This window comes from Patella vulgata, chromosome 8, assembly GCF_932274485.2.
Source record: "Patella vulgata chromosome 8, xgPatVulg1.2, whole genome shotgun sequence".
NCBI lineage: Eukaryota > Metazoa > Mollusca > Gastropoda > Patellidae > Patella > Patella vulgata.
This window is the reverse complement of record NC_065886.2, coordinates 37,811,131-37,825,315: the sequence shown is the minus strand read 5'-3', so window position 1 is coordinate 37,825,315 and position 14,185 is coordinate 37,811,131. Positions and strand designations below refer to the sequence as shown.

Below are 14,185 nucleotides of genomic sequence, written 5' to 3'. Positions count from 1 at the left end.
CCATGAGGTTGGACAGGCGACCCTACTCCGTGTCACATACAACCGGGGAATCGAAACCACGCCAGTTGACTAACTGTTAAATAGGAATGGGGTTTAACGTTTTCAACCATTGTGACTCTTATGTATGACATTTGTATATATCCATGGGTAAGTGTGCAATTCGAAGAGAGAATGTTGCCCAGACAGCGGCGGTTAATTTATTTCTATGGTCACGCATGCAATGCCAGAGAGGTGAGATTTGTCTGGACAGCTAATCTAGCCTACTCTTTATCGAATTCTAACTTTTCGAGCTCATTCTTGGGACATATAATACATTTAGAACATAAGTTACGGCAATGATTGCGAAAATACTTGAGCGGTCGGCCAAACGGGTTTGAAATGATTTTTGTCAGCGCACGCCGGGATTCCAACACGGAGTAGCGCCCTAAAGGCTACATTACCCCCACCCAACTTCTCAGCCCACGCCGGGATTTTCAAAGCTACAATACTCCCGTAGTCCATTCTGGGATTCCAACACCGTAGTGCACTTAACGCTAAAATACACCCATCCCTTATCAGCCCACGCAGGGATTCCAACACAAAGTAATGTCCTTAACGTTACAATGCCCCCACCGCTTCACTCCAGTCTCAGCCCACGCCGGGATTCCAACATGGAGTAGTGCCCTTAACACTACAATACCACCCTCCCCGCCCGTTCTCTGTAAAAACATTTAGCCATGTAATATTCATACTCTGAAATGGTTGGTTTAACCCAGAAACTGGGGAAATTTCTATGGCAACAATCGTGAAAGCCAATATGGCTGAATGCCTAAATATATTTCACAAATATATCAATAACGTAATATATTAAGTATAAAATACGCGAAAATAACCAGGATATGACATTTCACTAATCACTAAAGAATAATGGCGGTAATATTGAATTTCAGGATGACATCGTGTCATTTTAAAGAATGTTACCCAACGTTCTTTCAAGTGATTACACACAAAATGATTAATTCAACGTAACCTTTGCAAAAATCAGAAGCCAAACAGATTGGTTCACTTATATTTTTTTTTCTAGAAAGCACAGAATAATGAATAGCGAGATTTATTATCATAAAACAAAGCAAATAGCGAAACTTCCTTTAAAATAAATAAAATAGCGAAATTTCTTATTACAAAAACAAAATAAATAGTGGGATTTCCTACCATAAAGAAGCGACGTTTCCTATCATAAAAAAGCGACGTTTCCTATCATAAAAAAGCGAGATTTATTATCATATAACAAAGCAAATAGCGAAGCTTCTTACTATAAATTAGATAATTATATGCAATCAACAATCGTTTTTAAGCATATGAACAGTGACTATATTTTCATTAACAATATGGCGCTGAATTATCAACCGGAACTGGTATTGTCTTAATTATATGCTATCAACAATCGTTTTTAAGCATATGAAAAGTGACTATATTTTCATTAACAATATGGCGCTGAATTATCAACCGGAACTGGTATTGTCTTAATTATATGCTATCAACCATCGTTTTTATTAGAGTTAAATCTGGACAGTATAACTGACATAGTCCTTACCATAATGTAGATTTGTAAGAAATTAATGCAAAACGAAAATAAATACAAAACCAATTATTATGCCAGGACAACATGAATAGACAATTCAGCCAGATCGGATAAGACCCTTTCATTTATATTTGGCCCAATACGACGTGTACATTAATTAAGGAGTTTGCTAAATTTGTCACAAACCGAAATTGGTGAGTTCGGCTCAATTTGTCGTGAACAACAATTAACCAGTTCGGCCCATTGTCCAACTAACAGAAATTCAGTCGAACTACATGTATCAGACATTGCATAATATTGTGAATAATACTTAAGTAATAAGTTAAGAGTTGAACTTTCGTTGGTCTCAATGGACTATTACAAATCTAAATTAGATGTGGTAGACGAGTGATTTGATCTGGTTAAAGGAGTCAGCTAGATTCACTGAAAGCCAAATTGATGAATATCAGATAGATAAGTAAAAGATAACTATATAGTTTTATATCGCGGTTTTTAATTTAATTTGGTAACCATGTTGCCACTTTGGGATACTGTTTATTTCTCACCGTCATCATCATCGTCATCATCATCACTATCTTCAAGAGTGGCATCTTCGCCAATTTTACCAAACATTTTGACCAATAAATTACGGTCTATATCACCAGCTTGGAATTCTGTAGTCTGTAATGTTGGGACGACTAACTCTTCTGGTGTTGCTTTGTTGTCCTCCAGGATTTTCTTACATCTGGGTAGATATTCAATGCACTCGAGATCTGACTTTTTGTCTGAAACCTTACTGATAGAATCTGGATCCAGCTGTGAAACTTTTAAATTGATACTCATAATGGATTTGGATAATAATTCCTCATTTTTATGCAGGGAGACAGAGGATTTTTGTTTGATTTTTTCTCCGATTGTCTTGACAGCTTGGCAAATTGTGTTGGTTCGTTCATCAACTTTCTGACAAGCTATTTTAGCCTCATGCTTCATCTTCATCCTTTGGTTCCCTAAAGATGCTAAAAATTTACGCTGTTTGAAAAGTTCTTCTTCATAGGGCTGCTTTAGACTTTCCAACTCTCGACGGGTTGCCTCTCTCGCATTTTCCAGTTCATCAAAATCATGCCTTTTGTGACTGCCAGTGAGGCATTTTTTACAGATTGCCGTGGAACAATCATTGCAGTAAAATTCTTTCTTTAACATGAAGTGTTTTAACTCTCCACAATATAGTGTGTGATAATTCCAATCAAATGAAAAAGGAGCTTCCTTGCGTCTGAAATCAAAATGAAGTCCGTTAACCTACATGTACTTAAAAATTCTAAGACTATTATGACGAGCAGTAGTAGCAGCGGTAAATTCAATTTTAAAAATGATCCCAATTGAGCAAGTTTAAACAATATTAAATCCTTTCATGAAAATGAATGTTTATACGCTAATGGGATATTATATACATCCACTGAAAATCAACATGGCTCGTCATCTCGTGAACAAAAACACCATGTGTAAAATTTAGTGGGGTGGTTTCCACCAGAAATTGTGGCTGAGGAACCAATTGAAAGGCATGGGTGACGACAACATTCCAAATGGGTGCAGGATAAAAGTTAAACTAAAATGTTACAAAAATAACAAACCCTTGGAGCTGTTTGTTTTGGATCTCGCCTAAACCGAAAAAAAACCCCAACAAAAAACAAAGCCATATTCTTTTCAGCATTTAGGATTTTCCAAGTGAATGTTAATAGTGGTGAATGCTATATATTAACTCTCATTATACGCGGAGCTTATCAATGGCCACCAGGATAATGCGGAAATTAAGTAGCATAGCACAACGTAACCCTACCCCCCTCCAGGTATCTACAGGTTTTAGTCGTTCTTTATAATTTCATTGCTAAACAATAAAATAAAGTATTTATGATTATTTTTTAATTAGCTTCGTTTGCATAAAAGGGGCAGTATGGGAGATTAGATAAAGAGCTGACAGTTCTCGCTATAATAGTTACAAAATAGAGAACGTAAAGCGAATATGCTCAAAATTTCAGTCAAATTGATCCAATTGAACCGAGACATAAGCGATTGAATTTAAGCCTAGTAATGTCTAATTAATAATTTGGATAACACTTCAGCCCTAAGATAGATCTGCAATGGACAGATTTAGCTCTTGTATAATGTGTGTTTGAATTACCACCATTAGTCTTTTTTCAATGCAAACAGATCCGACACAACACCAATCTATTTGGGGGAGGGGGTGGGAGGTAGTTAAACTTACTGGGTTGATATTTCTTCCATCGTCTTAAGTTCTTTGGTTGGTCTACTCTTTGTTCCTATACGAAAATAAAAATTATACATCAATATTCTGTACTTCTGATGATAACCTATTATATTCTGTACTTCTGATGATAACCTATTATATTCTGTACTTCTGATGATGAAGTTATCAGTTAAAGTACTCAATATTATCCACAATATTAGAGGTACAAAACGCGAATTGAAATTCATTTAACTGCAGGCATTCGACGGAGACTTGTCAAGTGCCCCCACAAGCCCATCAGCGTCAAAATCCACTGTGCTAGCACTAAAATCGATTTCAACCAATCCCATTGAGAATGTGTCAGTCGGTTGTGAATAAAAAATCTCTTAAAAACTCTGATCTGTTGACAGACGGACCTAAGGCAGGCGTTACGACAATATAATCCAATATTGTGGCTAAACCATCAAAACGTAAACTGACAATAAACTCCGCAATTCTTGGTCGAAATTTCTAAACATATTTCCATGTGTTCCCGTGAACAATGGAACACTTACATCGAGAATTTTGTGCTGCGTTGCGTTTACAAGCTGTCGAAATAAACAATTTACCAGGCGAAATGTGTGACGTATTCACTATTTATTAGGCCTCTTCTGGGCGACGGTACTTGTCTATATATGCGGGCAATAAAACCTAAATTCGCATTTGTATTAGTCACAGAACCCTAAAACAATAGTCTTATTTGGCTTTTAAAATTAGAATTTTATTCAAAACTTAATTCACATTATTGGCACAAACTACACCATTTTTATTGGCTAAAATCTCAGATCTAGTCAATGAGAAATGAAATGAAACAGGTTTACTGTTGTTCTGTTCCGAACAATGAAGACGAGCGGATCAATGAGAAGTCTGCGCTCTTGAAATATTGAGTGTGAGTCAGGAATGTAGGCTAATACTCACGTGTAACAACACCATTGGAAAATACATTCTTTCTGGTATCACTATTATCCGTTTCAGTTAGTTTGGTGGTTTTGAATCTGAAACCTAAAATATACGATGCACGGTTCATAATATACATTGTTGAAAAGTCAATAAAAAATTAAATGAAATGAAATGGGGTTTAACCAGAAACTGTGCCCAGACAGCGACACTACGGCCTACACCTTTTTTTTCGAATTCTACCTGTAAAGGGTCGTTTAACTTGCATGCCAATGTTTACACGAGGTCTTAGGTTTTCGTCCCATCCAAATGACTAGACACCACTGTTCTTTGTCAGGCAGGGGGTTGGATGGCCGAATGGTTAGCACGTGCGTGCTGTATCATACGACCTGTCAACTGGCGGAGTTTCGAATCCCCGGTTGTACGTGACAAGGAATAGGGTCTCCTGTCCAACCTCGTGGGTTTTCTCCGGGTCCTCCGGTTTCCTCCCACTGCTAAAGACCCCTACGCGCAAGCGAATTATTGAAATAAAATTAAACCATATGTTCGTCCCGAAATGACCTAGTTTGTGTCGAGTGGATGTTAAACCCCATTTCCCTCTCTCTCTCTTTGTCAGGCCTTGTACCACTGGCAAGGGTAAAACAAGCTGGAAAACCCTGAGGAATATTTTCGGTCAACACAGAAAGCGAACTCGAGACCATCTGGTTAGTGAGCTGGCGTCTAATTTACTGAGCCATCGCGGTATGCAATCGGGACAGCGGCACTACGGCCTGCTCTGATACTAAATTTCATCTACCAGTAATTGATGGTGTCTTGGCTTCATTCACGGAATTACTGAATGCCGAAACCAGACTTGGTCCAAACAATCCATGAGCAGTATTTCCACCACTAGTTTCCATGTTTCCAAATAGTGGTGGGCTACTATTATTGCCATTCGTAGTTGGTGCTGCACCAAAGCCACTAGTTGATGTTTTGCCAAAAGAAAACGTTCCAGAGTTTGCTGTTATTCCCCATGGCGAAGAGGTTCTACTCTTGTCATCGGTAGTACTAAAGCCAAACGCTCCAAAGGATGGCTTGTTTCCAGATGGAATGGTTCCAAACGACACTTTTGGTTTAAAAGTTGGTGCTCTACTAATTCCAAACGTTGAATTGGTTCCAAACGTTGGATTTGTCCCAAATGAATGTTTTGTGTCATTAGAAGTTGATGCTGTTCTAATACCAAACGTTGGATTGGTTCCACAAGGCACCTCCGGTTTATTATTGGGAGATCCAAAAAACCCGCCAGTAGAAGAAAAGTCGGTGCTTGTACCAAATCCGCCTGATTTTGCTGAAAGTAAATACAAATCAACACTGAGTCTTCATTTCTCCTATTAAAATATCTACTTTCAAATATTTTAAAGGAGACATGCCATATAATTTGATATACTCACGGTTTTCAATATCTGATTCATTCACTGAAATTATTATCAGGAAAAGGATTCGTCTAGAAACTAAGTACATTATCTTCAGAAGATAATTGTTTGAGCATCGTTTCCGAAATTCTTACCTTCGATCCAATCTTCATATCTCAATTCCTAAAATATATGAAATTCCAATCATTTCATTTAACATACATTACTTTATATTTTTAAAGAAGTAGTCCCACAATTTTCAGTAGTCACGAAACACTAAGTATTGCGATTCAATACCAGGTCAATATTTACCCAGAAAACAACAGGATAAATGAATAATTGATATTTTGAGTCCTGCCAATGTCGAAGAAATAAACCAGTTTTATATCATGATATTGATGTGGATCAAAATAAGGACCAAAACAATTTAAAGATACATGATGGGATATTAGATAAAAAAAGCTGGCAGTTCTCACTATAATTGTTAAAAACTAGATAATGTAAAGGGAATCTGCTGAAAATTTCAGTCAAATTGATCGACTCTGAACCAAGATTTTAGCATTGAATTTCAGGCCTAGCCCTCGATCATCATTACTATAAAGTCGGTACGATAAAAAACATAGTCTCGATTGTCCATTTCATGATTAAATCATGAATGAAAGTTGAGCAGCAAATCGGATCCTAATCCAGTAAATAACGCAGGCTAGCGATGCCACCTAATTAATAATTTAGATAACATTTCAGGCCTAAAGAAAGACCTGAATAGGCAGATCTAACGCTTGTTTAATGTATGTTTAAGAGTGTTTGTGTACCTGTGTATAATGTGTAATTGTGACGTGGATAATTAAGAGCGACAGGTTACTTACTGAAGCGACAAAAACACAAAAAAGAATCGCGATTCAGCGTTTCGCGATTCAATATTGTGAATCGTGAGTAGGTGAATCGAGAGGGATTCAACGATACGTCGTGCCGGCAATAGTTTACAGTACACCAGTGTTGACTCCCGTGAGTTTAAGTTTAGCAGTCAAAGTCGAGAGAGTGAGAAGGAAATGAAGTCTAACGTCCACTTGGCACAAACTCGGTCATATGGTACAATTTTAGTTCAATAATTAGCAGTTGGATGAAAACGGAGAGCCGTAGAAAACCACAATTTGTGTAGGAGATCCTATCGTGTAGAAGCTTGGAATTGAAATGGCGCCACTTTACTAAATGACAGACCTCATGATCTAAAGTGGGAGCATTATACTACTCCAAACTCACGAATCTGGACAAGCGACTCTACCATGTACAAGCTATAGGGATTGTAACCACGCCACTTGATCAAATTATGAAAGACCCCCAAGACCGAACCTAACCCTCAAATCAATACAGAAAAGGCACTGTAACAACCTATTCACCAGTTGAAAGTTTCAGAATAAATAAAGTTATCCATGATCTATCTACCTCAATGCTTTTATCTTCATAGTGTTTCATAGCTGTAATACATTGATGTCTAGTAGTTATATTCTTAGTTTGTCCATTTTTAACCATTGAATCCTGACCACTAGGTGGCTCAAACTTTATCTTTGTTCCTATATAAAAATAAATAAATTTGTCCAATAGTCACTGTTCAAGTCATTCTTTGTGTCTTCTGTATTATGCTATTCTGTATATATTTGCTTGTTTTTCTATAGTCTTCATCATTGCCTGATGTATAGTAAAAAGGCCTGGTCTAAAAGTCGCTGTAATAAAAGCTAAGTAATTGTTATTTCATAGTTATTTTATTTATTTATTTATCTATTTATTTATGCGTGTAAATTACACATGATTGGAAAGAAATAATAGATTGGATCTACCGGGAAGGTAATGAGAACACACCTGATATTAGTTTTTTATCTCCGCCGAACAGTCCTCCACAACCTGTACTTCCGCCAATAGTTCCCATCTTTCCAATTAGTGATTGGCTACTATCAGTGGCATTGGCAGACGTGAAATCAAAACCCAACGCTCCACCAAAAGATGACCCGGTTGTACCAAATTGGAATGATTTTGCTGAAAGTAATATTCACCGTTGTATAATTCATTTCTCCCTAAAAAAGATTTTGCTTGAAGCATACCGTAGTCTCGGATGTCATTGCTACCGTCATTGTGGTAATGAACAAAGTCTCGATTATCCACTTTTAAATCAAATTTAATGGCGATGATATTTCAATCAGTTCAAGATCACAACCATTCGATGACCTAGAGAGTCATTATAGGCTTGGCATGTGAAAACAATGTCGAATTAATAATTTAAATAACATTTGAGTCCAAAATAAATACCCACAATAGGCAGATTTAGCTCTAACATAATGCATCTTTGATTGTTATCTTAAAAGATCTCGTCTACAGATGAATTATTAGCACTCTCAAATACGTCAGTTTGGGAATGATAATCCCTTAGTAACTGGATAGGGCAATAATCTATAACTATAAATATTCTTCCATGCGTTGGGAATGGCTTACCTTCGAACATGCTGCTGTCAAAAAAAGACTTTATTTGTCTTACTAATAAATTTGGCGAGGAAGCAGTTCCAAATAGGTGTTGTCCCAAATGTTATCTTTTCACTAACACTAGACGGTACCCGTTCGTCTTCCAATGATGTGCGATGACAATTCAGATCACTGTTTGGCTTTGGTGTGTTGGGTGGGTGTGCCAGACGTTTCTGCGACAATCCTTGATCCTATACAGATAAAAACAAGCGGTCCCCATGCAGGATACGCCCACATTTTGCAAGAGATGGACAGAGAACAAGCAAGCGATTTTTCGCACAATCAGGGGCCACAATCCAGGAGATTATGGTCTGATATGCAGGAATATAGAAAGGAACCGAGATCTTTTGGATATAAAATCGGATCAAAATTGTGACCTCTAGAGGGTACACAACATTATTGCAAAATTCGAACTCAACTATCATCAGGGTGTAAAGATGATATATGTAAACGTTTTTTAAAATCGGATAAAGATTGCCACCTCTAGAGTGTCCACAATTTAAAATCGCGAATTTTTCCAACAATCAGAGGCCATAATCCAGGGAGTAACGGTTCGACATGCGTGAATATCGAAAGGAACCGTGATCTTTGTGATATAAACATGTTTCATCTTTTTACCAACATCGGATCAAAATTGTGACCTCTGGAGTGTCCACAAGCTAAAAACGTGATTTTTCGAACAATCAGGGGCCATAATCCATGAAGCTACGACATGCCAATATCGAACGGAACCAAAATCTTTGGAGATAAACCTATATTTCAAATTTCGTCAAAATCGGATGACAGAGAATGTGACCTGCAGAGAGTTCCCAAACAAACTGTGGACGGACAGACGGACGGGGGCGGGAACAATATACGACCACATGGAGGAATTTTGCTCAGACAAATGCCTACTCTTTTTTTGAATTCAAGGATTATTTTACGTACACGCCGATGAGAACATTAATTAAATGCACATTGATCTTTTTCAAAAGTATCGCGCAATCAAACTGATTATCAACTATACAATATGTTTTATCACTATCTTTCAGAATAAAAGTCAAAAAATTGCTTAGCTCTGCTTCGCTTTAGCGGGAAATGTTAATAATTGAACTCAGTCAAGACATTCACCTAATATAACCATCTATCAAGTCCAAACATTCTATCTCAATTAAAAGCAAAGTTGTTATGTTCCAAAGTCTTGACCAATCAAATTGCTTATTGCTCCTTGAACTAAGCAGAAAATTCTCGTCATCGAACTTAGTGAAGGTAATGATAAAATGAATCTGTACTCAGAGTTTCATCGCTCTCATTTAATTATAACCAAAGTTATCGTGCCCAAAAGCTTCAACCAATCAAATTGCTTATCTCTGCTTACCGTAAGCAATGTTCATCATTGAACTCCATCAATGCATTCACCAAGTTTGGACATTCTACCTCAATTGAAGGAGAGTTATTGTGTTCCAAAGTCTCGACCAATCAAATTGCTTATCGTTCTACTTACGCTCAGCAGAAAATGTTCATTGTCGAACTTCGCCACTTAATTAGAACTAAAGTTATCAACCAATCAAATTGCTTATCTCTGCTTACCCATAGCAGAAAATTCTCATCTCTGAACTCCATCAAGGCATTCACCTACTAAACATCTACTCCAAGTGTGAACATTGTGGCTCAAGGAGAGTTATTGTGTTCCAAAGTCTCGGCCAATCAGATTGCTTATCGCTCTGCTTACGCTCAGCAGAAAATGTTCATTGTCGAACTTCGTCAAACTATACAAAACTTTTCATCACTTTCACTTAATTAGAACTAATAAGCTTATCGCATCCCAAAGCATCAACCAATCAAATTGCTTATCTCTGCTTACCCACAGCAGAAAATTCTCATCTTCGAACTCCATCAAGGCATTCACCTAATCAACACCTACACCAAGTGTGAACATTGTGGCTAAATTAGGAGAGTTATGCCCCATTGACACTTTCACGCAATCGTGGTACGCTTTGGTACGCTAAAGTTCATACCAAGACGGAAACTATGCGTACCATCGCGGGAAACAGTCGTAAACTATGCATACCATTGCGTGCCATGTATGACAGTGCCGACCCAAAACCTTGGATTTGTCCAAGCTCATGCCACGCAATCCAGGGCGTACCATTTTCGTAAACTATGCGCAAACTATGCGTACCCGGTGCGTAAAAGTGTCAATGGAAATTATGTCACGCACTGAGGGGTACTCATTGTCACACATTGGTGCACAAGGTTCATCACTGGTACGACAAGATCAGCAATGGTGCTCATGGGTTGATGTAGGTATCTGCCAGTGGTCAGGAATTCTTCCCGCCACTTGACGTGTGTCACTCATTGGTGCTCACAGTTTACTCATTGATCCTCACAGTGTACTCACTGGTGCTCATAATTCACTCACTGGTGCTCATAGTTTACTCTCATATACTCATTGGCAGGTTTGCTTTACTCACAGATGCCGCACAGGGAAGCGAGTGGAGGCAGTCTGGCTCTTTTGTTCTCAACAGCTTCATGCAACGTACAGTTGCTCCATGTTCCACTATCAGAATTTCCACCTTCCGCTCCAACATCAAGGTACAGAAATTGGTACCCAGCATCCACCACTGCAAGGAGCACGATGCTATGAAAGTTCTTGTAGTTAAAGTAGAAGGATCCACCCGAGGGGGTTTGTCATAGCAACATGCTTACCGTCAACGGCTCAAAGACAGTTGTGGTAATTCTATCTGCTACTAAAACCTTCAGCAATAGTATTCCACTGGTCTTCTGTTCTAGGACAAACTAATACTTCTGGTTTGTAGACCTTGATGACAGCTTTACATACTTCTGGTAGAAACTTGCATATAGTGCTAAGTGCAACTCTGAAATTGTATTGGAGACTTGCATAGGAATCGCTACTGGCTAAGAAGCGGAGTGTGATTGCTAACTTCAGGCCAACTTCAAGAGGTTTTCTCATAAATGTTTTATTCTTCTTCAGGAGTGGGGTCAACTTTTCAATCATCTCTTGAAACAGTTCAGGGGTGATACGTAGGAAGTTCCGGTAACCTCTGCGATCTTCCTTGTGTAGTTCCGACAATAACTGGTCATTTAATGGCCAAAATGTTGTCTCCTTGTCAACCATTGCCTCACCCAGAGTCTCCTGACTTTTGTTTTCTTGCTGCAGGCAGACGTTCTGTCGGTGTCAGGTTTTGATTGTAGAACAATATTTCGTTTACTTTCATCTTCTTCCAAAAGTATTAGACCAGCAGCTGCTGTAAGATGTACGTTTTGCAAAGTAAGGTTTCTTTCTTCAAGGTCTCTGGGGTTCATCATTTTGAAGAGTTGCCGACGGAATGGACCATATCCTAATACCTTTGCTTTATATATACTATTTCTATGAAGCGTGCCAGTGCGTGCCACAAAATGACTCACAAAATGGTCACGCATGCTTAAAACTGAGTACACTAGCGTAACCAATACCTGACAGTGCAGGAACTGGCGTAGGCCCTATCATAGCCCAAGTGCGCGGTCACCTGCGCAAACTGTGCGCAAACTATCCGCAGATATTGCGTACTGTAACGGGACAATGATGGACGATGCGGGACACATGAGAGACAACTAACATGGTACGAATGCGCACCAGTGCGGACAGATTTTGCATACTATGAGCAAAGGTTGGTCAGCAATGGCACGAACTATTTGATTGACAGGTGAAATATACATGATATCCATCCGCATTGGTACTATAATGATTACCATTGCGGATTCAAAATGCGTGAAAGTGTCAATGGGGCATTATTGTGTTCAAAAGTCTCGGCCAATCACATTGCTTATCGCTCTGCTTACCCGAACCAGAAAATGCTCATTATCGAACTTCGTTAAGGTATTGATGTAATCAGTGGCGGCGCAAGTCGCCGGTGGTTGGAGGGCAAAGCTGGGGCAAAGTCTGAGGTTTAGGGGCAACGCGGGCTTCAACTAGGGTAGGGGGAAATGCAGCCTGGCGGTATTTCTGGCACTGAACGTTGCGATAAAGTCTCAAACTCCATCATTGACCTAATAATCACCTGCACCAAGTTTGAACATTCTAGCTCAATTAGAAGGAAAGTTATTGTGTCCCAAAAAGTGACAGACGGACGGACAGACAGACGAACGAACCCATTTTAATAGTCCCCTGCCTTCTTCAAAAGGCGGGGTACAACAAACATTCCAGTTAAAACTTACTCTTATATTCAGTATTTATTGTGGGACTTGGTCACCGATAATTTTTTTAACAATACTTGCTCCACACATAAAATAATGAAATTAATCAATTATAAACTTACTTGCTGTAAATATGAACCCAAACCTGTCCGTAACTACATTAAATGCTAAACTGCTATTTCTTAGGCACAATACATTTCTTAGAACCAATAAATGTACACAACAGCTTCGTCTAACCAGTTTGTTACTTTCACTATCGATATAATTAAAAGAATTTCTTGAATGTCATATTGTACAGAAGCCCGTATGTGTAACAATTTCGTATTGCTACACGCTATATATGCCTTTCTTTCTTTCGTTTTTATACGCCCACATTTTCATGTGGACGTATATTATTGTAGTCACCCCCATCCGTCCGTCTACAGGTCACAATTTTTATCCGATTTTGACGATCACTAGAAATATAGGTCAATCTCTCAAATATCTCGGTTCCTTTCGATATTGGCATGTATCGGACCATTACTTCATGAATTATGACCCCGTTTTTAGCTTGTGGACACTCTAGAGGTCACATTTTTCATCTGATTTTGATGAAACTTGAAATACATTTTTATAACCCAAAGATCTTGGTTTCTTTCGCTATCCGCGCATATCGGACTGTAACTTCCTGAATTATGGCCCCTGATTTTACGATAAGTCGCATTTTCAGGTTGGGGTCCCTCGAGAGATCACAATTATTATCTGATTTAAAAAAAAACATTCCAATATATCACCGTTACACCGTAATTTTGGTCGAGCTCGAATTTCGTTAAAATCGGACCAAAACTGATGGACAAAATGGCCGCCCCTCGTACGCAAATAGTTTAAACATATGGTGTAACGGTGATTGTATAGAACCTAGATTATTTAGAATTTTAAAAGACCGAACTTTTTATGTTTTCAATGAAAGGAAAATATATCCAAGAAACCGAATTGACATTAATTTAAAAAATTGAAATACGTGTTTTCATTGAAAGGAAACGAGACGCTAGTTTGTAAGATTTAGATTTTATATACGATTTAGAACTAAATAGTGTGAGAGGTACCTCGAGCAGCAACAAATTGTCAACATAACTCTGCGGATACCTTGTTTTAATACATGTTTGATAGTAGATATTATATGATTTAGCACCAAGTAAGAAGAAAAAGTAAAAATACCAAGAATTTTAAAAAATATGAAAAACCAAAGAATAATCACAATTGTTTTGAAAAATAGGTTGCCAGACATTGAAACATACGCCCACAGCAGCTAAGTCATCCGTGAACTAACAAGGGTTGTCCGTCGCATATTTTTTTCTTTCGTCAGAATTGAAAACATTTACAACACACTAAGATCTGATTACAAGTAAC

At 38.2% G+C, this 14,185-nt stretch overlaps 1 protein-coding gene across 1 annotated transcript; it reads right to left on the bottom strand.

Annotated features, from left to right (window-relative positions):
* Positions 1 to 4,728: 4,728 nt before the first annotated feature.
* On the bottom strand, positions 4,729 to 13,076 carry LOC126829272 (nuclear pore complex protein Nup98-Nup96). The gene is made up of 7 exons (XM_050559050.2): positions 12,919 to 13,076; positions 8,594 to 8,811; positions 7,967 to 8,140; positions 7,553 to 7,680; positions 6,265 to 6,292; positions 5,515 to 6,045; positions 4,729 to 4,823 (listed from the first exon to the last, which is right to left on the bottom strand). Exons 2-7 carry the CDS (start codon positions 8,601 to 8,603, stop codon positions 4,729 to 4,731), a joined length of 966 nt encoding a protein of 321 aa, XP_050415007.2. The 5' UTR covers positions 8,604 to 8,811; positions 12,919 to 13,076.
* Positions 13,077 to 14,185: the final 1,109 nt, after the last annotated feature.